Here is a 22,680-nt window from a genome sequence, read left to right as displayed (position 1 = left end):
ATGTGTGAATGGACAGAGATGCTGCAGAAACATGAAGCTGGCTGTATGAGGGCTGGGAGCTTTCTCCCTCCTTACCACCTGGATCTCTGCTTATCCATCAGTGGGCATTTGGTGCCTCTGCCTTCTAGGGAGTGAGGTTTTCTATAGGCCTGGGGTGATACAACCTGTCTGGAATGGGCACTGCAATGTGACTTTGTCATTCATCTCAGGAGTAAGAACTCTGCACTGTTCCTTGTTAAGTTAATGATGCAGTTGAAGAGTCTTGCCATTGAGATTGGGACTGCTGCTTCTGAGGGTACAGAAATCCCTTAGTCCAGAGCAGTTCAGGATTGCCACAGCTGTTTATTTCACTGACTTACCTACCCATCCGCTCCTGCCTCCAAGTCAGGTGGATACAAGGTTAGAACCACTGTGTGTTTACCTGCAGAAAGCCTGGAGTGGGTGGAGTGGGTAGCACAGCCCTTAACATATTCCGGTAGAATTTGTGCTTCTTTCAAGAGATGATCCCTTAGCCACTGGGGAGCTGAGTGGTACACAATGCCAGACTCTCCCTGTGTCTATTTTTCTCAGGCCCAGCAAGTGTTGAGGGAGCATTTGAGTTGGTTGGCACATGGGCAATGAGGAAGCTGGTTTGTATCAACCTCCAAGAGCCCCTTTGGATTTGGGGTTTGGAGGATGGGAGTGCTCCTGTTTAGCTAGTAATGTGGCTGCCAGTCCCAACTTCCAGGAAAGGGAGTCTCAGGAAAGCCCCATGTTCCCCGACTAACTGGGCCCATCTGATTTGTACTCGTTCTGTGATGGTGATGGTGTCACTGTGCCCTATCACAACATAAGGTCCTAGGGAAAGGGGATGTTGGGCATACTGAAGAAAGATTGCTGGCCCCGTCAGAAGATGGGATGAACTTTGCCCAAAGATTGATTAACCTGAGTCTTGCCAAGCTCATCTGAAGCAGAGATGTATGCTTGTAAGAGGCTGAGGACCTCTGGGTTTTGGTCTTCTGGACAGAATCAGTGGTCACTAGGGAGGTGGGGAGGCAGTGGGGTTGTTATATTCACCTCTATGTTCCATCTCCTTCTTTTTTTTTTTTTTAATTTGGCTGCGCCACACGGCTTGGAGGATCTTAGTTCCCTGACCAGGGATTGAACCTGCGCCCTCGGCAGTGAAAGCGCAGAGTCCTAACCACTGGACCACCAGGGAATTCCTTATGTTCCATCTCTAAGTGATATCAAAACACTCTGTAAGTTTCCCCAAGGATCTTGTCCCACTGTGGAACAACAGGTACACCCACTGGTTAGCAGAGGCTAGTCAGTACATTCTTAGGTCATTTTCAAATAAAAATGCTGGTGTGAAGAATAAATGTAGGAAAATAACTTTTCGTCTTGTCAAAGAACCCAAGATACAAAGATGGGAATCTCCTATTTTGTGGGTCCCTGAGATGTAAATTAACTCTTTGAGACACTTGACTGGCCAACCTATAGTTATGGTGGGGAAGGAAAGAAGTGAGTTCTGATGTCAAGAATGACTACAGAGAACAGGAAGGCAGCAGCAGTAGTGGATTGTTGTAGAACAGGAATCAAACTTTTTCTGTAGCGGCCAGACGGTAAATACTCTAGTCTTTCTGAGTCAACAGGTAAAAACGAGGATATCATATAAGTACTTATATAACAAGAGAGAAAACAAATTTCCACATTTTTTTTGTTGACAAAATTCAAAATATAATAATAACTGAGTACATTTTTTTTTTCTTTTGGACGCGCCATGAGCCTTGCAGGATCTTAGTTCCCCAACTAGGGTTTGAACCCAGGCCATTGCAGTGAAAGCGCTGAGTCCTAACCAGTGGACTGCCAGGGAATTCCCATAACCTAGTACATTTTTTTGGTAGTGCAGGCCTACTAATGAGAAGAATGGGATTCTTTGGGCGGGGGAGGGATAACATTTCACTTAGTTGGGGTTCAAAGTTAGTGTTCTCTCTCATCAAATCGATTGTGGATGTTCATCTGTACATACCGTCTTAGCTTGTAGGCTGTACAAAAACAGACAGTGGGCCGTTTGCCGATGCATGTTCTAGAATCAATCTACAAGTATACTACTGTTAATAATGTCAGATAACATTCATAGAACATTGACCACATGTCAAACACCAGGCTAAGTGTTCTGCTTATATTCTCTCATTGGATACTTCAATAACCTGGTGATAGAAGTTACTCCTGTTCTTTTCATTTCATAGGAAGGACAGGAGGGTGAGAATAGGAGGGATGGACACTTGCTCAAGGTTGTCTGTCTAGAAGTGGCAGTAGAATTTACACCCAGGTCTGTCTGAATGCAGAGTCCAAGTTCATAACCACTAGGCTAAGGCATCCATCCAAGAAACTGACATGACCAAGGCCTCCATAAGATGCTGAACCTTTGTAAACACGCTGTATTTTTATTTATTTGCTGTTTTATTTTTGTTTCCTCTCCTACCTGTCTGTCTCTCCGAGTGATTGCTACTATCACCCTGCAAGCAAAAAGGGCTGGTGGTTTCTGTTTAGGAATATTAGCGGCGTGGAGAGAGAGGTGGGAGGGATGGAAATGGGTACCGCCTTCTTTTTAGTCAGAGTAAGGGAAGAACCCCAGGGATTTAAGAAGATGGTGTCAGCTTTAATTAAGAAAGCAGACTCAACCCAAAGGTTTATAAAAAAGCTGTAACCTATGAACACTTAATTCAGAAGGCACTTCAGGTTCTCTCATTTGATTTTTTTTTTTTTAACCCTTCCGCCTACAGCGTTCTCATCCATTCCCTTTATCCAAACCCATGTTTTGCTCAGCATTGTATTGGTCAAAAGCCCCTCCCAGGGAAGTCCTTGGTGGTCCAGTGGTCAGGACTCGGTGCTTTCACTGCCAAGGACGAGGGTTTGATACCTGGTTGGGGAACTAAAATCCCGCAAGTCACGTGGCGCAGTCCAAAAAAAAAAAAAAAAAAGCCCCATCCCAGCCAGTTTCTGGGGGTCTCATTGTTCGTGACAGGCCTCTGTGGCCCTTCAGACCACAATTTGGAAGACCCACATGGTCCAATCTAACACAGTACCTTTGCTGGCCCAGGTGTGGCTACCAATACCACAGAGGTACCCTGTGCTTGGCTGGGTGCTCGCCAGCTGTGGGCACTCCCTAGGACCTGCTGGTCCACATACCTACCCAACTAGTCAGCAACAGGCAATGGGATATTTGAGCACCTCCTAAACTACAGTATAATTTTTTCCCCAGACCCTCTGTGGGAGGTGACATGATTCCAGCAAATCATTGCAACTCTTAGGAGCCAGCCCTGATAGACAAGCATATTGTCAAGAATATTTTCCTCAGAAACCCACAATTTCTATCGTTATACAATGGCCCCAGAATAGGTGGAAGTAGCTTCTGTACTTTGAGGGGATCTGGCAAAGCCTTTCCTCCCCCTAATAATTTATCCCCTGGGCATATTTTTGTCCAAAATTCTTCAGTCATAGATTTATCCCTTTGGCCAAGCATTGCCCTTTCTGGACTCTTCTTAAGAGGAAGTCTCTGGTGGAGGCAACACACTACAGGACTTTAGTATATATAAGATCAAAGAGGATCTTAGATGCACTGGGTACCAATCGTGGGACGGCCTTTCTGACACTGTTCTGAGTGCTGTATGATACTAATTCATTTAATTGTCATGACAACTCCATAAAGTGGGTTCTAGCATCACCCCCATTTTAGAGATGAGGAAATGGAGGCTTAAGAGAAGTTAAATACTTTGCCCAAAGTCACACAGCTAGTAAGTGGAGTTAAAACTTGGGACTGGAACCAATGTTTCTTGTCTTTCAGTGTGAAATTGTGCCAGGGGTCCCCAAGACCACCCCCAGCTTCACTGATTCTCTAGGAGAACTCACAGGACAATGAGGACCACGCTCCCAAGAGTCCTCTCCCAGTGCAGTCCCGTGGGACACGCTTAATTCCTCCAGCAACAAGTTGTGGCAACACGTGTGGAATACCTACCAGGGACGCTCGATAGAGACTCCAGCGCCCTAGGTTTTCACTGGGGCTTGTCACATAGGCATCCTCTGCCTAGCACATACCAAAATTCCAGACTCTCAGCAGGAAAGCAGGTGTTCAGCATAAGCCACACTGTTTGTACAAACAGTTAAGGCCTGGTGAACCCCACTCTTACCAGTTCTGGGAACGGTGGGAACCCCCCTGAAATCCAAGTTCCTAGTTGCCAGCCCAGGCCAACCTTGCAGGCAGGCCTTTCTAAGGAAAGCACTCAGGCCTGCTACATTAACTCTTCTTTTTTCTTTTGTGGGATCTTAGTTCCCCAACCAGGGATTGAACCCAGACCCTTGGCAGTGAGAGTGCAGAATCCTAACCACTGGACCACCAGGGAAGTCCTGCTATATTAACTCTTTAAGGCACAGATATCCTTTCCACTCATCTGTGTTTTTGAAAAGGGGCGATTTGCATTTTCCGTCTTCTGTAAGGACTGATCCCCTCAGTAAATCTCACGGAATTGCTCAGGAGTAAATTAAAGCATGGCTAAGGGCACTTGGCAGTGTTTGTCACACAATAAGTGGTTGATATTGTCATCCTCACTGGCTGCTTCCTGATCATCTCTGTGTCTCTTAGAGCTGGTAAGGGGCTCCAGTTAACTCTTACGCCTTCCCCACCCGCTCTGTCGTTCCCAGGAGGCCCCTATCAGGTTGAGGTCAACATCTCCAGCACTGGCAGGCTCCCCAACGGCACGCTGTATGCGGCCAAGGGCTCCCAGGTGGATTTCTGCTGCAGCAGCAGCTCCTGGCCTCCGCCCATGGTTGAGTGGTGGTTCCGGGCCCCGGATTCTAGCACCGAGCCCTTCGGAAACAACCTGACGGCCAGCTGCTTCACGCTGTTACTGATGTCGCAGAACCTCCAAGGGAACTACAGCTGTTTGGCCACAAACATGCTTGGCGGGAGACATCGAAAGGTGACCACCGAGCTCCTGGTCTACTGTGCGTAAGAAGTGCTCCCCTCCCCCACTCCTTCACCTTGACCCTTTGTGAACTGCGTGTGTGTGCCTCCCCTTTGTATACAAAGACTTACCTGGTGCACAGGTTCCAACATGCTTCTGCAGCTCCCTCGACACACACGCACACGTGTCAGAGAGAGTGTTGCCTCTTCTGGAAGCTCACTGCTAACTAGGAGTACGGGAGAGTCCCTGTGAGTCATAGAGGGGAATGAATGCCAGGTCTAAAGTTTTTTTTTAATTGAGGTGAAAGTATATAACATAACATTAACCATTTTAAGATGTACAGTTCAGTGGCATTGAGTCTATCCACAGTGTTGTGCAACCATCCGTTTATCTAGTTCCAAAACATTTTCATCACCCCAAATTGGAAACCCCATATCCGTGAAGCAGTCACTCCCATACCCTCTTCCCCCAGCCCCTGACAACCACCAGTCTATGTTCTATCTCTATGCATTTGCCTCTTCTGGACATGTCATATAAATGGAATCAGACCCTATATGACCTTTGGGGACTGGCATCTTTCCCTTAGCATCATGTTTTCAAGGTTCATCTCGTTGTAGCTTGTGTCGGTACTTGCTTTCATTTCTTGGCCTAAGAGTATCTATTGTATGGTTCTACCACAATTTGTTTATCCATTCATCTGCTGTCACGCTCTCCGTGAACACAGGCCCTCTAGCGCTGTTAAGAACCAATAGTTCATGAATCTTTATTTTTCAGGTGAAGAAACAACAACCCAGTGCACCTATGCACACATTTAGTGGAGGAAAACCACTGTAGAAATAAACAGGGTGCACTCCTAATCCATGCTAACCAAAGGGAGCATGAGAATGACAGTTAGCAGGCAGGGCAATGACACACTTACTTTATACATTATTCAGAGCCTTTGTAAGTCTCAATGCTGTCTATCATAAATGACATTTATCGTATATAAAGTCATATGTGCTTGTTGTAGGAAACAGATGAGAAGAAAGAAGAAAATAATCACTTGTACTCTAACCATCATTTTGGTATATTTCCAATAATTTTTCTTTTAGATGCCACATATCTACAAATTAAGATCCAAATTTCTATTTATATGATATAAAATATATAAAGGTATATGACATACATAATATATATACTATCTACATACATATATAATATATATTATTTTATATATAATTATGAGCACATAGGTTACAACAGGTTTGTAATTTGTTAAATTTTTATATATTCTTTTAAGTGGTACTTGCACATAGCAAAAAAAAAGTGTGTGTTGAGGTTTGGGGATGAATAACTCTCCTTCCTGCAACTCCCTCTAGGGACCAGTAGCACCCAGTAGAACTTTCTGTGATGATGGAAGTGTTCTCTTCTGTATGGTCTAATAGCTACCATGTGTGATGACTAGGAAGTGTGAGTAGTCTGATGGAGGAAATAAATTTGTAATTAAATTAATGAAAATTTAAATAGCCACACGTGGCTAGTGAGAAATGCAAATCTCTTCCAAGATTTAACACCCAGCCGAGGAAACCCAACTTGTGTCAGGCACTAATTTGTGCTAGGAGCTATCTCAAAGTACACTAACTGGGGTTGACGTTTCTCTGATACCCTGGTTCTGTAACCCATAGGGTCAGCCCAGTGGCTCATCTTAGTCTGTGATTAAGGCCACGTCCTCTGGTGTTTTGCAGCGCCCCCTCCGTCAGCCCCTCAGTGCTGGGCAGAGCTGTCGCCAGGATTGTTCACGCTGCAGCTCAGCTGTCGCTGGGCCGGAGGATACCCAGACCCAGACCTCCTGTGGACAGAAGAGCCAGGAGGTGTGGTTATGGGGACGTCAAAGCTGGGGGTTGAGATGCTGAACCAGCACCAGCTGTTGGATGGCAAGAAGTTCAAGTGTGTCGGGAGCCACATAGTGGGGCCGGAGTTGGGAGCCAGCTGTGTGGTACAGATCAGTAAGTCTGCTTTGCCTTGTCCTGGGGTTCTGGGGTCCACTCACCTTCCTCTTTTCTGGGACAACCCTTTGAAAGAAGGTCTGGGAGAGAAATCCCAGGGTGTTGGAGTGAACTGAATTCCTTCCATTTCTTCCTTCCTTTTGCTTTTTTTTTTTAATTGAAGTATATTGGATTTACAATATTGTGTTAATTTCTGCAGCAGAGTGATTCAGTTACACACACACACAAATATATGTATACACACATTCTTTTTCATTCTGGTTTATCACAGGATATTGAGTATAGTTCCCTGTGCTATACAGTAGGACCTTGTTGTTTATCCATTCTATATATACTAGTTTGCATCTGCTAACCCCAAATGCCCTCTTCATCTGTTCCTTTCAAACTTTAAAGATGCTTAATGAAACTTCTTGGTTGTAGTCCAAGCTAGTTTTCCCTTGCAGTTTCTAAGTACCGAAGATGGAGCAGTGAACAAGACAGACAAGGTTCATTTACTAGTTATCTCCTGTTATGGAACACATTACCCCAGAACTTAATGGCTTCAAACAACAGTCATTATCTCACGATTTCTGTGGGCCAGGAATTCATAGAGGGCAAGGTGCTGACATCTTGATTTAGAACTTCAGACTTTCCGAACTGTGAGAATAAATATCTGTTGTTTTAAGCCACCCCGTTTGTGGTACTTTGTTACGGCAGCCTCAGGAAACCAATACAATGCGTAAGCCAGGGCCAGAGTGTGTTGGGTTGTGTTGGCCCTGGTGAGGTTGTCCTCACAGTTTACGAGGATAATCCTCAGAGGTGCAGCTGTGGAGAGCTGACATGCTGAGAAGTGAGCCCTGCTGTGTCAGCAGGTGCTTGTTTTCCCAGGCAAGTGGCATTCAGATGGTTCACCCTTCCCACTAACTCATTCAGCACACTGCTCCCGGGTGTCCCCTCTGTGTCAGGTACCATACCTGGCCTTGGGCAACAGAAGGGACCAAGACTCGCTTTCTGCCCTAGGACAGGGCTTGGTAAACTATGCCTCATGGGCCAAATCCGACCCAATTGGTTTGGGGACCATTTTTAAAAAATGAGATTTAAGTCACATAATATAAACGTCACTATTTTTTTTATTTTTAGTTTTTGGTCGCACCGTGCAGCTTGTGGGATCTTAGTTCCCTGACCAGGGATCGAACCTGCGCCCTCGGCAGTGAAAACTCAGAGTCCTAACCACTGGACTGCCAGGGAATTCCCTAAAATTCACTATTTTAGAGTTTATAATTCATTGTTGTTTTTTTTTTTAGTATGTTCACAATATTATACTACCATCACCATTCTAATCCAGAATATTTCCATCACCCCCAAAAGAAACCCTAGCAGTCACTCTCTCTCATTTCCCAGTACCTCCACCAACATCGAGTGTTATTAAATTTTTAGTTTTTTCCTGTTTGCTAGTTGGGATATGGCATATTGTTTTCATTTGGTTTTCTTTGATCACTGGTGGAGTTGATAGTTTTCATATGCGTACTGACTTCCTATATATTGTCTGTGAATTATCTGTTCATATTTTGTCCATTTTTCTATTGGCTTGTTCATCTTTTCTTATTATTCCATAAGAGTCAGTTAATTTCATAGAACTGTCATGCACGTTATAGATATTTTTCTGGCATATTTGGCTCCTAAACCACATTTCTGCTAGTGATGAGCAGTTTCTGATTTTGAAATGTTCACCTCTGTCAGTCCTGTTCTTTTTTTTTTTTTTTTTTTGCGGTACGCGGGCCTGTCACTGTTGTGGCCTCTCGCGTTGCGGAGCACAGGCTCCGGACGCGCATGCTCAGCGGTCATGGCTCACGGGCCCAGCCGCTCCGCGGCATGTGGGAGCTTCCCAGACCGGGGCACGAACCCCCGTGTCCCCTGCATCGGCAGGCGGACTCTCAGCCACTGCGCCACCAGGGAAGCCCGTTTTTTTTGTTTTTAATAAATATTTATTTATTTGGCTGCGCAGGGTCTTAGTTGTAGCGTGCAGGATCTATTGATAGTTGGTTGATCAGGGATCGAACCCGGACCCCTACATTGGGAGCACGGAGTCTTAACCACTGGACCACCAGGGAAGTCCCCTCTCAGTCCTGTTCTTTCAGATTGCTGCGCTCAGATGGTCTTTGACTCTTTCTTATTAACTTACTCTTTGTAATCCTCACAGTAGCCTGCAAATTAGAATGATTGGTAAATTGCAGATGATAACATGTGTGAACTAATTTACCCAAGATCAGTTGGCTCGTAAGTGACGGAGCCAACACATAGCCAGGCTGGTCTGACCCCAGCACCCTTGCTTTTATCCAGGTAGTGCTGACTGCTTTCCTGGTGACCTTCCACACATGATCTAGCAAATCTTTTTGGGTAGGATTTAGGTGCTCAGCATGGTTCCAGGTACTGTGGAGGAATACAAAGTCTTTGCCTTTAAGGGACTTAAACTTTATTGGAGAGAGAAGTCTGGCCAATGTGGAGCAGGAAATGACAATATCACAAATACAACTGACCCTTGAACACCACAGGTTTGAATTGCGCGGTTCCGCGTACATGTGAATTTTTTTCAATAAATGTTGTATCTGTATTTTCACTTAACAGATCTTTAAATTAACTCACTGTGGGGAAAAGTTTGTGTCTGATTAGAGATCACAGGATATAGAATCAAAAGAACTAGGGTTTGAGTCCTGATTCTATCCAAACTGTTTCAGCTTCCTGTCCTTGGGCGAGTCATTTATCAATTCCTTTGCTTCTGAGGCAGAGAGAGCAGGACGTGGATTTTTAGATTTCTCGCAGGTTGGTCCCCCAACCCCCATGTTGTTCAAGGGTCAACTGCGATGGTGACATTAACATTTACTGAGTGCAGATAGAGTGCAGGTGCCAAGTGTTTTGCACACAGTATCTCGTTCAGTCCTCAATCACCCTGTGAGCTGAGAGCTCGTATTATCCCTCAGAATTAGTTTCCTGGAGCTGCTGTAACAAAGTATCACGAACTTGGTGGCTTAAAACAACAGCCGTTTATTCTGTCTCAGTTCTGGAGGCTAGAAGTTTGAAATCAAGGTGTCGGCAGGGCCGTGCTCCCATCAGCGTCTTCATGGGAGAATCCTTCCTGGCCTCTTCCAGCTCCTCACGGCTCTATGTGTTCCTTGGCTTGTGGCTGCATCACTTTGTTCTCTGCATCTGTTTTCATGTGACCTTCCCCTCTGTGTGTATGTCTCCCTGTGGCCTCTCCTCTTCTTATAAGATACCAGTCCTTGGAGTTAGGGCCCACCCCCAATCCAGGATGATTTCATCTTGAGATCCTTACCTTAACTAGTTACATCTGCAAAGACTCCATTTCCGAATAAGATCACATTCCGGGTTCTAGGTGGACATGAGTTTGGGGAGGATGCTCCATTTTACTGATGGTGAAACAGAGGCAGCCGACTTGCCCAGACTGCAAATAGAAAGCAGTATACACACTCAGAGTGGTACATAATGAGGATGTCTGAAGTGTGTTATGGACAGTAAGTCCCAGGAAGTGAATAAATGATGGACCGATGCTGAGAGAGGGTGAAATCAGCAGAGGCAGCTGGTGGGGTTGTGTTATTTCGCCCTTACCCTTCCATTTTATTTGCAGATCTTGCCTAAGTCTTTATTCCTGTGACCCCTGAGACTTGACCAATAATTTGAATCTAAATATGTGCTCAGGGTTAAGAAATGTGTCTGGAGAAGGGAGCTGGCCAGAAGTTTTCCCAATTCCGGGAGCACAGGAAGCAAGCACAGAGCCCGGGCCCTTCTCGGACTCTGATGCCATCCAGTTCTCCCCGCCTCCCTCTTGGGCACTCGAGCCTGGATGTGCATACAAGTCACCTGGGGGGTCTGGTTAAAATGCAGGTTCTGACTCTCTCGGTGTGGGCGGACACAATATCTGCATTTCTAATGGCGTCCAGGAAGTGCTGATGCTGCTGGTCCGAAGACCACACCTTGAGTAGCAAGGCCCTTGCAGGCGAGGGGTGTCTGGATCATTCCACTTGAAAGGACTAGTACGACCCTGAAGCGTAATGCTAACATCCACCTCAGGGATCCAGGGCAGTGTAGCCCCCAAGCTGATGAAAAGTGATGCTTTTGGGGAATCCTGCTGCCCAGATCGATCGATCGATCGATCTATCTATCTATCTATCTATCTATCTATCTATCTATCTATCTTTTTTCTTTCTTTCATTTCTTTTCCTTCCTTCCTTCCTTTCTTTCTCTTTCTTCCTCCCTCCCTCCCTCCCCTTCCTTCCTTCCTTCCTTATTTCTCTCTTTCTCTCTCTCTCTCCCTCCCTCCCTCTCTCTCTCCCTCCCTCCCTCTCTCTCTCTTTCTCTCTTTCTTCCTCACTCCCTCCCTCCCTCTCTCTCTCTTTCTTCCTCCCTCCCTCCCTCCCCTTCCTTCCTTCTTTCTCTCTCTCTTCCTCCCTCCCTCCTTCCCTCTCTCTCTTTCTTTCTTTCCTTCAGCTGTGCCACGCAGTTTGTGGGATCTTAGTTTCCCGACCAGGGATTGAACCTGGGCCACCCGGCAGTGAGAGCACCAAGTCCTAACCACTGGACGACCAGGGAACTCCCCAGATCTCTCTTTATATGGTGTGTAGCCTCTAAACTGAAGACGCCAACTCAGCCTACGATAAGCTGCGGTGTTACTGTTATGGAGCCCCGCCCCAGCATGTGGTCCGCCTCTTGCAGATCTGTGAGGGCCCAGCAGCACCTGCCCCACCCCTGACGCAGTAACCCTTTAAGTGAAACTCGTTGAATTTATAGGTGCCACACTAGCTGGATGGTGACACAGCTGTCTGAGGGGTGAGTGCTGTGTCTGGCAAAAGTACATGATGTTTGTTTGGGGTTCAGGGGAGGTGCACTGGGGGAATTGTTTGTTTTGCTTTTAATAAAGGAGGAGGGGGCCATTTACCACACTTTGGTTTGGGACCCCCAAATACAGCCATACTGATGAGGCTTGTCACTGCTGCTGGCTTTGTGACCCTAAAGGAAATTCTGGTTAACCATAAAGCGGGGAAGGAGTGATTTAGCAACATGGGGGGAATCTGACAGTTGATCCAAGAAGGAGTGTCCGCAGGTGAGTTTTCTGAGCAAAACCAGGTTTGGGGTATTCTCTTCTGTTAACCTGACCTAGAGAGAGAGGCTTCTGGGTTGTTCCACCCCCATCCCCTTGCCCCTTGCCCCTTCCGCAGATGCCAGCAGTGAAACCCTAGTTTCTCTCTTGGAACAACGGCCAAGGGGAAGCGTGTAGTTTCACTCTCCAGGGCAGGAACCCAACATGCTGCTCTGTATCCCTCAGCTGCTGAAAATATGGATTTCATAAATCCTCCCAAGATGAATTTGCTACCCTTCCCAAGAGGGTGTACATTTTGGGAAAAGGCTTCTCTTGCAAAGTATACAAGTAGATAGCCATAGCTCCCTGTGTCCCACTTAAATCAGACCCCAAGGCCACAGGGACGCCATATTCTGAGTTTTCTAGGACAGACCTGTGCTAGACAGAAGAATGGCCCCCAAAAGATGTCCACATCCTAATCCCCAGAACCTGTGATAATGTTACCTTACATGGTAGAGGGGCTTTGCATCTGTGATTAAGAATTTTGAGATGGGGAGAGTGTCCTGGGTTATCTGGGTGGGCCCAGTGTGATCCCAAGGGTCCTTATAAGAGGGAGGCAGGAGGGTCACATGCAGTAGTGAAAAGTGATGACAGATGCAAGAGGTAGGAGTAATTCAAGGAAAGGACTGCAAGCCAAGGAATGCAGGTGGCTCCTTTCTAGAAGCTGAGAAAACAAGGAAATGGATGCTCACCTAGAGCCTCCAGAAGAGACCAGCTCTGGCCAACACCTTGATTTTAGTTCTGCAAGATTATTTCGGACTTCTGACCTCCAGAACTATAAAAGGATAAATTTGTGTTGTTTTAACTGCTAAGTTTGTGCAATTTGTTACAGCAGCAACAGGAAACTAATACAGCTGCCTTCTGTCCCCTGGAACACCCTTGTCAGGCTGTGTGCCCATATCTCATCTCATCAGTATGGTTATTATACATAGAAGCTTACAGCATAAGAAGTAAGGAGATGTGGACCACAAAAGCGTGACTCCTTGGGTTCCATTCTTACATAGAGTGACCAACTCATCTTGGTTTGCCCGGGACTTCACCAGTTTTAGCACTGAAAGCCCCCAGGTCCTGGGAACCCCCTCAGCCTTACGCAAACCAGGACATTTGTTCCCCCTGAATCCTAGCTGCTCACTTATTTAGTCATGTGACTTTGAGCAAGTTACTTAACTTTCTCTGTGCCACAGTTTCCCCATCTGCAAAATGGGGATAACAAGATTGTTGTGAGAATTATTAATTGGGTTAATAAGTAGAATGGTGCCTAGCCCATTGAATGTTCAGCAGATATTAGCTTTTATTATTATATGAGACCAGGTGCAGTACAGAAGTTCCTGGAGCTGCTTTGTTTGGAAGAAGTAATATTTTTGAAATTCTCAGACCACCGATTGAATCTCCTTCAACGTTTGTCTTTCTTTACCTTCTTCTGATGGTCAGGGAGCCCCTCCCTTCTCTCTGAGCCCATGAAGACTTGTTTCGTGGGAGGCAATGTGACGCTCACCTGTGAAGTGTCTGGAGCCTACCCCCCTGCCAAGATCCTGTGGCTGAGCAACCTCACCCAGCCGGAGGTCATCATCCAGCCCAGCAGCCACCACCTCATCACCCAGAGTGGCCAGAGCTCCACCCTCACCATCCGCAACTGCTCCCAGGACCTGGACGAGGGCTACTATGTCTGCCGGGCTGAGAACCCCGTGGGGGTGAGGGAGGTGGACATCTGGTTGAGCGTGAAAGGTGAGTGAAGTGGCCCCGGAGGAGGAGGAGGGCCGAGAGCTTGAGAGGACCTGGCATCATCATGGGGACAGCTTGGTGCCTCCCTACATGTGGGTCACTGCCATCTGGGAGAAGGCCTGTCTGCTTCCCTGTGGCTTGACAAGGTGGATGGGAGAATTATTGTCCAGTCCTAAATCTCTAACATTTGCATAGGGATAAAAAAGTTATTTAATATCTGTTACACCCTAAAGGAAAAAAAGTATATATATATTAAAATAAAATACATACATGTATAAAATAGATATAATTTATATATATATATATATATATATATATATATATATATATATATATAAAATGTAAGCTGAGAAACATAATAGCAAAATGAACACCCAGGAAACTAACATCCCACTTAAGATATAGAACAGTGCCAACACTGCTGGAATTACCTGCAGAGAGTGTGGCTAGTGTGGCCAGCTAAGAAAACAGGATGCTCACTTAAATTTGTATTTCAGAAAAACAAATAATAATTTTTTTTTAATGTACGTCCCCAGTATTGCTTGGGACATACTTATTCTAAAAAAAATATTCATTGTTTATCTGAAATCCAAATTTAAGTGAGCACGCAGTATTTTATCTGGCAACCCTACCTGTAGGCCCGTTTCCAGGCTTATCCTGGGCCTTCTGAAAAAGGTGACCACTATCCTGAGTTTCATGTTTTATTTAAGAAAAAATATGCTGCATACGTACACATGTCTACATAATATATTGTTTGTTTTAGAGTTTTGAAAAATGGCTGTTACCATACAAGTGTAGTCTTTTGTAATTTGCCTTTTTTATCCCACATTTTGTTTCCAGAATTTATTCCTGCTGATGTGTATAATTATACTTTGTACCTCTGTACTGCTGTATAATTTTCCATTGTATCACTACTCCACAACTAAGTTATTGATTTTCCTGCTGATGGATGTCTGTGCTGCTTCTGATTTTTTTGTTGCGATGAACAAACTGTGTTGCTATGGAAACCTTTTTACCAGCCCCTTGTGTACATATACCCAGGTCCCCAGGCAAATATTTCTCTAGAATATTTGTACAAGGAGTAGAAATGAAGGTTAGGTTATGTGCATTTTTATCTGTGAGATAGCATCAGATTATTTTCCAGAGTGGTTATACCAATTTCCATTTGCAACAGCAGTCATTCCACATTTTCACCCACAGACTTTGTGATTTTTGCCCATCAAGTAGGTGTAAAATGAAATCTCACTGTGGTTCTAATTTGAATGTCTCTGATTGCTAAGAAGGCTGAGCATTATTTCATATGTTTATTTGCTCTTTATGTTTCATCTGTGAAATACATAATTGTGTCTTTTGACGTTTTCCCCTTTCCTATAGATATATAGGAGTTCTTTAGAAATTCCATATGCTAATTGTTAGTTTTACATGCTACAAATATCTCCTTTCAGTTGTCTTTCTTGTTTTCTTTATGGTATCCTTCGATTTGCAGGCATTCTTACTTTAATGTTGTTGACTTTATGAATCTGTTCTTATATCATTAGCAATTTTTGTGTCTTAAGAAATCCTTATCTATCCTATGGTCATGAAAGTATTCTTCCATATTTTCTTAAAGTTTTAACACTTGCCTTTCATAGTTAACTCTTTAGTCCATCTAGAATTGATTTTTGTGAATGATGTGAGGTAGACATCAAGTTTCCTCCACCCCCCAATTTGGATAACTATTTGGTCTAGCACCACATCCTGAAGAGTTCCTCTTCTACTCACTAGTCTGTCTTATATCAAGTTTCCTTCTGTGTGTGGACCTGTTCTTGGATTCCCTATTCTGTTCTCTTTTTTTAAATATATATATATATTTTTGGCCGTCCCAAGCAGCATGCGGGATCTTAGTTTCCCCGACCAGGGATCAAACCCGTGCTCCTAGCAGTGGAAGCGCTGAGTCTTTCTTTTTTTTTTTTAATAAATTCATTTATTTATTTATTTTTTATTTTTGGCTGCATTGGGTCTTCGTTGCTGCGCACGGGCTTTTCTCTAGTCATGGCGAGCAGGCTTCTCACTGCGGTGGCTTCTCTTGTTGTGGAGCACGGGCTCTAGGCGCGCAGGCTTCAGTAGTTGTGACTTGCAGGCTCTAGAGCGCAGGGTCAGTAGTTGTGGCTCACGGGCTTAGTTGTGGCATATGGGCTCTTCCCCGACCAGGGATCGAACCCATGTCCCCTGCATTGGCAGGCGGATTCTTAACCACTGCGCCACCAGGGAAGTCCTGAAGCGCTGAGTCTTAGCCGCTGGACTGCCAGGGAAGACCCTCCCTATTGTGTTCTATTGATCACTTCGTTGTGGCACCAATAACTCACACTCTTAATTACTATGACCTTAACAGCAGTCTTGATGGGTGGAGACACAGAGATTTTAACTTTTCAATGTTCTTCTTTTTTTTTTTCTGTTTTTACTTTTTTTTTGAATTTTATATTTTTATATAAAATTATATTTTTATATAAAATTAGTTTTATATAACTAATTCTTATTAGTTATCTATTTTATACATATGAGTGTATATATGTCAATCCCAATCTCCCAGTTCATCCCACCACCACGCCTCCCTCCAGTATTCTTTTGCATCACAGGCTTTGTTTGATTCCCACAAACTGAAGTAGAAAAATGAGATCTTTATCTTGCTCTGCAGAGAGGTCATATGCCTTGCCCAAGGTCATGAAACCGAGATAAGAGTAGGATCCAGGCAGAGGAGGGGAGGTATTGCCCTCCTAGCTGTTTGTATCACGTGGCCGAGTCAAGGGTATGATTTGTCTTTGCAGAACCTGTAAACATCGGGGGAATTGTGGGCACCATCGTGAGCCTCCTTCTGCTGGGACTGGCCATTATCTCTGGGCTTCTGTTGTACTACAGCCCTGTGTTCTGCTGGAAAGGTAAGGGCTTCCCGGAACGGTAAGGGCTTCCTGGGTCCCTTTGCTTCTCTCTCAGGCTTCTTGAGAGGGTGTGGGTGGGGGAAGGTGGCCCCTGTTATGCTCCAACCGAAGCTCCATTCGAGAGGTTTCCAAATTGGGTTTAGATGTGCAATAATGAAGCACCTAAGAACCATGCCTGAACACCCTGTCATCTCTCGTGTTGGGTCAGTTTTCTCATTGTCCATTCTTTTGTAAATGTTAGATTGATTAGAAATTTCTGTGAGGCCGAAGTGGATATTATTGGATATTAATGTTTTTTCCTTTCTCCTTTCAGTAGGAAGCACTTTCAGGTGAGTGTTCCCTAGACTCAAATCAAAAATCTATTTCCATGATGTCTTCACTGACGTTTTGTTTATAACGTTTCATAAGAACAATAATGACCACCGCCACTGGGGACCTACCACAGGCCAGACACGGGGCTGGTGCTTCCTCAGGCATTATTACAACCCCGTCGTAAATTCTTCAGGGTGCTGCTCTTGTCTCCGTGTCCCAGACAAGTCGAGGGAGGCTCAGGGAAGCAAAAAGCCGCTTCTGCAAGCTCATCCAGGGAGTGAGCTGCCGTGCCTGCAGTCAGACCTGGGCCTGACCCGATTCCAAAGTCTGTGCTCTTTGTACAACGCCAGACCTCAGGGCCAGGCACATTGCTGGACTGTCACTGAGGCATAAAGACAGCATGTACATGTTGAGCCCAGTCATTCATGCATTTGTTTTACTTAGTTTTCCTTTTCTAAAAGGAAGAAGAAGTCATAGTCTCACAGCATGTTTTGGAAGACTAGTCTGAGCATGCCCAGAAGCCCCTCCCAAAAGGAAACCTCAGTAGGGGCAAAGCAACTAAATGGAACTTATGTATTAGCCTCCTAAGGAGATTCTGGGTGGGAGCAAAGAACTCTTCTCTTTGCTCCTCTTATCCGTTTATAACTATGGGGTATTATTGTTCTGGGACCATCGTTCATAATGAGGGGATTTTATTGTTCTGGGACGATCTTTCAACGGAAAGTGTTACCTTTACAGCCCTGTTTTTGAGGGTCATTCTGGAATGAATCTCTCATTCCCCAGGCTTATTTTTCACAGAAGGGAGCAGCTTGGCATAATGGGAAAAGGCTTTGGAATGAATGGACCTGGGTTCACATGGCAGCTCTGCCCTTCAAGCCCGTGGCTCCTGGAAAATCCCTGACCCTCTCTGAGCCTTTGTCTCCTCATCTGTTTCTCAGAGGCGGGCTGTAAGGATTAAATGAGAATGCGATGCTCCGAGGACTGTGACTGGCCCGTGAAATGTACAGTCTGGCTGGGCCGGCAGAACTAGCAACAAACTAGAGAACAACTCAGTGCCAAACCGCTGGCCGTGGACGCCAAATTCAGTCATAGTTCAAGGCTTCAGGGGGAGGCAGAGGATTTTACTTGGGCCTTGAATAATGACAAGGTGGAGAAATTTCAGTAAGTGCAGGAGAAATAAGGGCATTTCAGGAAAGGAACAGAGCGTCTGTGTACGTGCTGTGAGGGGAGCTGAAATGGTGGGTGCTTGGGACAATGAGGTCATCTGCCTGAGAAGCAGCAGGGTGGGGAGAGGTGGAGCGCTAAAACTCACCCAGCACAAGACACAATTATCTAGACAGACCTTCGGCAGCATCTCCCTGCGAGGTTACAGTCGCACTGTCATCTCACGACTCAACCAAGTTGAATACGTGAAGAATTTTCCATGTTACCAAAGGGGCTGCAAAGAACCAAGTGTTTCCTGTTCAGCGAGGGCTGAAGTTGGAGAAAACAGGGTATCTTCTTGATTATTTCTCCCCTTCTGGAAATTAGGAGGCAAGACATGGGTGATGTCATGGTTTTGGTGGATTCAGAAGAGGAAGAGGTGGAAGAAGAGGAAGATGCTGCAGAAGAGGAAGAGGAGGAAGCAAGTGAGAGGGAGGAGTCTCCAAAAGAAGTAACCAAGTACGGCCACATCCACAGAGTGACCGCACTGGTGAATGGGAATGTGGACCGGATGGCCAATGGACTCCAGGCTCTGCAGGGTAAGCTCTTTGTCCTTAGAAGCTCTCTGCGAGGTTGTGGGGGGCTTCCCTGGAAGAAATCTCCAAGGGTCTGTCTTTTAAAGGTTGGGAAAGACAGTTAAAGTTTAATCTAGAATCTGAGAATCTCCTATCAACTACCTACACGCTAATTAAATGGACAAATATTTATCAAGGGCCTGCTCTGGGAAAGGCACAGATTGGTACTGTCAGGCACTAGAAAAGAAAGACGGATGGTAAAGGGCTTTACGAGACCAGTTAGGGCGAACAGACTAAAACACGAGGGGGAAATGAAAACAGAAGGAAGATTTAACCAACCCTCTGCGAGAGCAGTAGAGGAGCTTTGGCAAGAAGGAATCTGATTCCTTGCCTGATGAATGGTACGTTTACAAATCACAGAACCTCAGGAGAAAGATGAGAGCCCTGAGGGGTGCACTGGTTGGGAGATGTTTCATGGAAGATGTGGACTATAAGGCACGTCTTTCAGGACAGCTAAGTTTGAATAAGCAGAAAGGAGGGGTGGTCCAGGCGAGGGGAATGGCAGAAACCAAGAGTGTGAAGGGTGGGCAGTGTCAAGCATGTCAGAGGATTTTGAGTGGAAAGAACAGGTAAAAGCGGGGATACACACCCTGCCCCACCTGCTCCTCCACCAAGTCATCAGTAAAGGTCTAGAAATAGAGGTAATTGAAAACTGATTGCAGGGGGGAGGAATTCCTGGCAGTCCAGTGGTTAGGGCTCTGCGCTACCACTGCAGGGGGGCATGGGTTCAATCCCTGGTCAGGGAACTAAGATCCCACGTGCCACATGGAGTGGCCAAAAGAAAAAAAAAAAAAAGAAAAGAAAACTGATACAGAAACAGAGTCGCCCCTATTGAGATTACTCAGAGTTGGGTCTACTTTTCCCTCCTGTACAGATGACAGCAGTGAGCAGCAGAGTGACATCATTCAAGAAGAAGACAGGCCAGTTTGAGGAAGACAACTGTCCTTTGTTATCCTGTCTCAAAAGCTTGGAAAGCTACGTCGAAGATGAGTTTTATATTGTGCTTCAGTTGACTTGCATCCCTGCCTGAGGGCTGAAAACGGTTTGTGGCTCTCAGCAAAAAAAAGGAAAACACACACACATCTTTCCTTCCCTTTTTCTTCTTTTTTCTAAATTGGTTTGATTTACTGTAAGTTTTCTCAACAATGCTGAAAAGCTTTGGAACGGGCAGTGTTGGGGGGAAAGCTGCATTTGGTATCTGAGGTGCCCCTGTCGCTGTGCCCCTGGCTTTCTCCAGGTTGACTGATGATGAGATGGGGGAGGCACTTGGCCTCGGCGCCCTTTGTCACTGTTAAAGTCTGTAACCAGCTCGCCCCAGCACACAAGGGAATACTGTGGGGTGATAAGGACACTTCCTTTTTCACTGCCCCGGTGAGCTGAGGAACCAGGCACACGTCAGCTCTCTGGAAAAGGTGAGGGGGGTCAGCTACTGATCCTAATCCGAGGGAGGCACTTTGGTTCGGGTTTTGAGTCGGAAACACCTGGTCTTGAATCTGGACTCTGCTCCTTACCTGTTTCATGGGCTTGGGCAGGTCCTGAGCCTCGATTTCTTCATCTGTGAAATGGGTGAAATCACACCTATCTTACAGGGCTATGGTGGGGACCAAGGTACTTCAGGGTGTGAGCGTGCCTCGGAGGTGCTCCGTAGATGTTAGTTATCTTCTCCTTTGCCTTCCTTAGCGGAAGAAGAAAAATGTCAACTGTTCAGTTACAAACTGCTGCCTGGGCCTTCCATTCTCTGTAGAATATTCCAGACCAGGGCATCATCAGAGCTCTCCTGGGGATTTTTGCCTCCCTGGAGATAGAATTCTTTTCAAAAGAGGTAGGGGCTGATAAGAGGAAGTGCCTTTCATTAGAATCTCGCATTTTCCAGAGCTTCGTGTTTAGAAAAGCCTCTTAGGTGATGCACTATTAGCTTTCAGACTTTCCCATCCTTCCTTTCTCCTGTGGCTTTGAAAAAGGCAAGGAGAAATGTTTTGTAACAGAGTAGATCAGTTCGTCTGGCCTCGGTTTCTTGATCTTGGAAATGGGAATGGGAAAGCTTGTTTCCTTCCTACTTCTTAAGGAAGATACGCTGCTCAATAATGCTAAGTTTTGAATGAAAATAACATATGATGAGTTTAAGCTGCTGCTGTTCCCTGTACAGTTTAGAGATTTTTTTTTCTTTCTAATTTCATCCTAATCTCTTAAATGTCAGGGACCTTCTAAGGGTGTAAAATATGTGTGCTAAACTTGAAAATCTGACTTGAATTTGCACTCTTCAATGTTGCATATCCTGCTCTGATGGGCACGACTTAAAGGAGAACTTCCCTCTCCAATAACAGGACTTGGGACTCCTAAGATGAGAAGTGTGTTGCCTGCAGGGTTACCTTGCAGGTGTGGTTGGAGCAGGTCCACTTTCTTGGATGAAGGAACTAAACTGAGGGAGTCACTAGAAGTGAACCCTGTCCCCAGCTCAGAACACTGGGGAGGTCAGAGGCTGGCTCCAATGTCTACCCGTTAGGGATAGCTGTGACCTGCAGTTCTCTTGTTGGGCTGGGTCTTTCGCTGCGTGGAACCTCACATTCTTTTTTTGCGTTATGGGGGCCTCTCACTGTTGTGGCCTCTCCCGCTGCGGAGCACAGGCTCTGGACGCGCAGGCTCAGCGGCCATGGCTCACAGGCCCAGCCGCTCCGCGGCATGTGGGATCTTCCCGGACCGGGACACGAACCCGTGTCCCCTGCATCAGCAGGCAGACTCTCAACCACTGCGCCACCAGGGAAGCCCGGAATCTCACATTCTTAACCACTCTAACCAGTCTAAGTTAGTGTCATTTCAGAACGGATAATTGACAGGTTGTGTTTAAACTCACTGCACACTGAGCTGGTCTCTGGATCCGACAGTCCACCCTGCAGAGGCGACCATACTTAAAAAGGGAAAAAGCAAAGAAACTATTGGGGGAAAAAAAAAAAATCCCTAGCTGGGAATGCAGAGAATGATTTGCAAGATCACTGAGATGCTTCCTGCGACTTCCTCTTCTCCTGCGTGCACACCTAATGATAGGGAAATCTTCGAGGCAGGATTTTTCCACTAGTAAATGGGAGCTTCAGGGTCTTGGTGCCAAACATTATTAACCCTTGTCCAGCTGAGCTGTGATTGTTGTCACTTATATCTGAGCCCTGTGTGCACAGATAACATTGCTGGGTCAGTTAAGAGCTGAGGTACTGGGGGGGTCTTCAAGCTTTAAGGATTTTAAAGAATTAGGGCTTTTTTTCTTTTCTTTAAGATGACCCATCCCCAACTCCACCAGTACGTTGACAGCAGGTTACAGACTTTCTGTGGCAAAGTCCAACTTGTTACATTGTGCTTTAAAATAAAATCTTATCTGAATGTATTGTGAACTGGAGATGAAGAGATATACTTACCAGAACCAGGAAGATAAATACTTCCAGGCCATTGCAACTGACATTCCTTTTCCTCAAAACCTGGTGGACATTGGGAAAGGGGCTGTCATAATCCTGTGGCTTTGATAGCAGCTCCCATTCTCACAAGCACACACCAACCCTATTACTGCAGCAGGAAAGCCCATGATGGAAAATTTCCCTAACGCAGGCACTGAGACCTGGAAAATCATCCTTGCTGGGTAAAGTTTATTATGATGCAGCATGTGCCAACCGGCATTTCTCACCATGGTCCTGGCCAGGAACTGCTGCAAAAAGAACGAGACAGATCTCTCTGCATTATTTACATTTTAATAATTGGTGTGGAGGCGAGGTTGGGAGAAATTCATTCTGAGGTTATAATATGGATTTTTTTAAGATAATGGAATAAAGTTATTTTTAAATAAATGCTTTAGTCATCTTCATTTAGACCTGATTAATAAACTGAAAGATTTGGGGAAGTGGATTTGCTGCC

General features: G+C 45.5%; 1 protein-coding gene across 1 annotated transcript in view; it reads left to right on the top strand.

The window, feature by feature from the left end:
* The window catches only part of VSIG10 (V-set and immunoglobulin domain containing 10), a 36,953-nt gene extending 14,273 nt beyond the window's left edge, over nucleotides 1–22,680 (top strand). The window contains exons 3-9 of the mRNA XM_030860403.2: nucleotides 4,681–4,983; nucleotides 6,668–6,928; nucleotides 13,491–13,784; nucleotides 16,586–16,696; nucleotides 17,010–17,025; nucleotides 18,539–18,750; nucleotides 19,661–22,680. Coding sequence (XP_030716263.1) covers nucleotides 4,681–4,983; nucleotides 6,668–6,928; nucleotides 13,491–13,784; nucleotides 16,586–16,696; nucleotides 17,010–17,025; nucleotides 18,539–18,750; nucleotides 19,661–19,716 — 1,253 coding nt within the window. The 3' untranslated portion in view covers nucleotides 19,717–22,680. The remainder of the gene's footprint in view (nucleotides 1–4,680; nucleotides 4,984–6,667; nucleotides 6,929–13,490; nucleotides 13,785–16,585; nucleotides 16,697–17,009; nucleotides 17,026–18,538; nucleotides 18,751–19,660) is intronic.

This window comes from Globicephala melas, chromosome 13, assembly GCF_963455315.2.
Source record: "Globicephala melas chromosome 13, mGloMel1.2, whole genome shotgun sequence".
Classification (NCBI taxonomy): domain Eukaryota; kingdom Metazoa; phylum Chordata; class Mammalia; order Artiodactyla; family Delphinidae; genus Globicephala; species Globicephala melas.
This window is presented reverse-complemented; position numbering and strand designations above follow the sequence as displayed.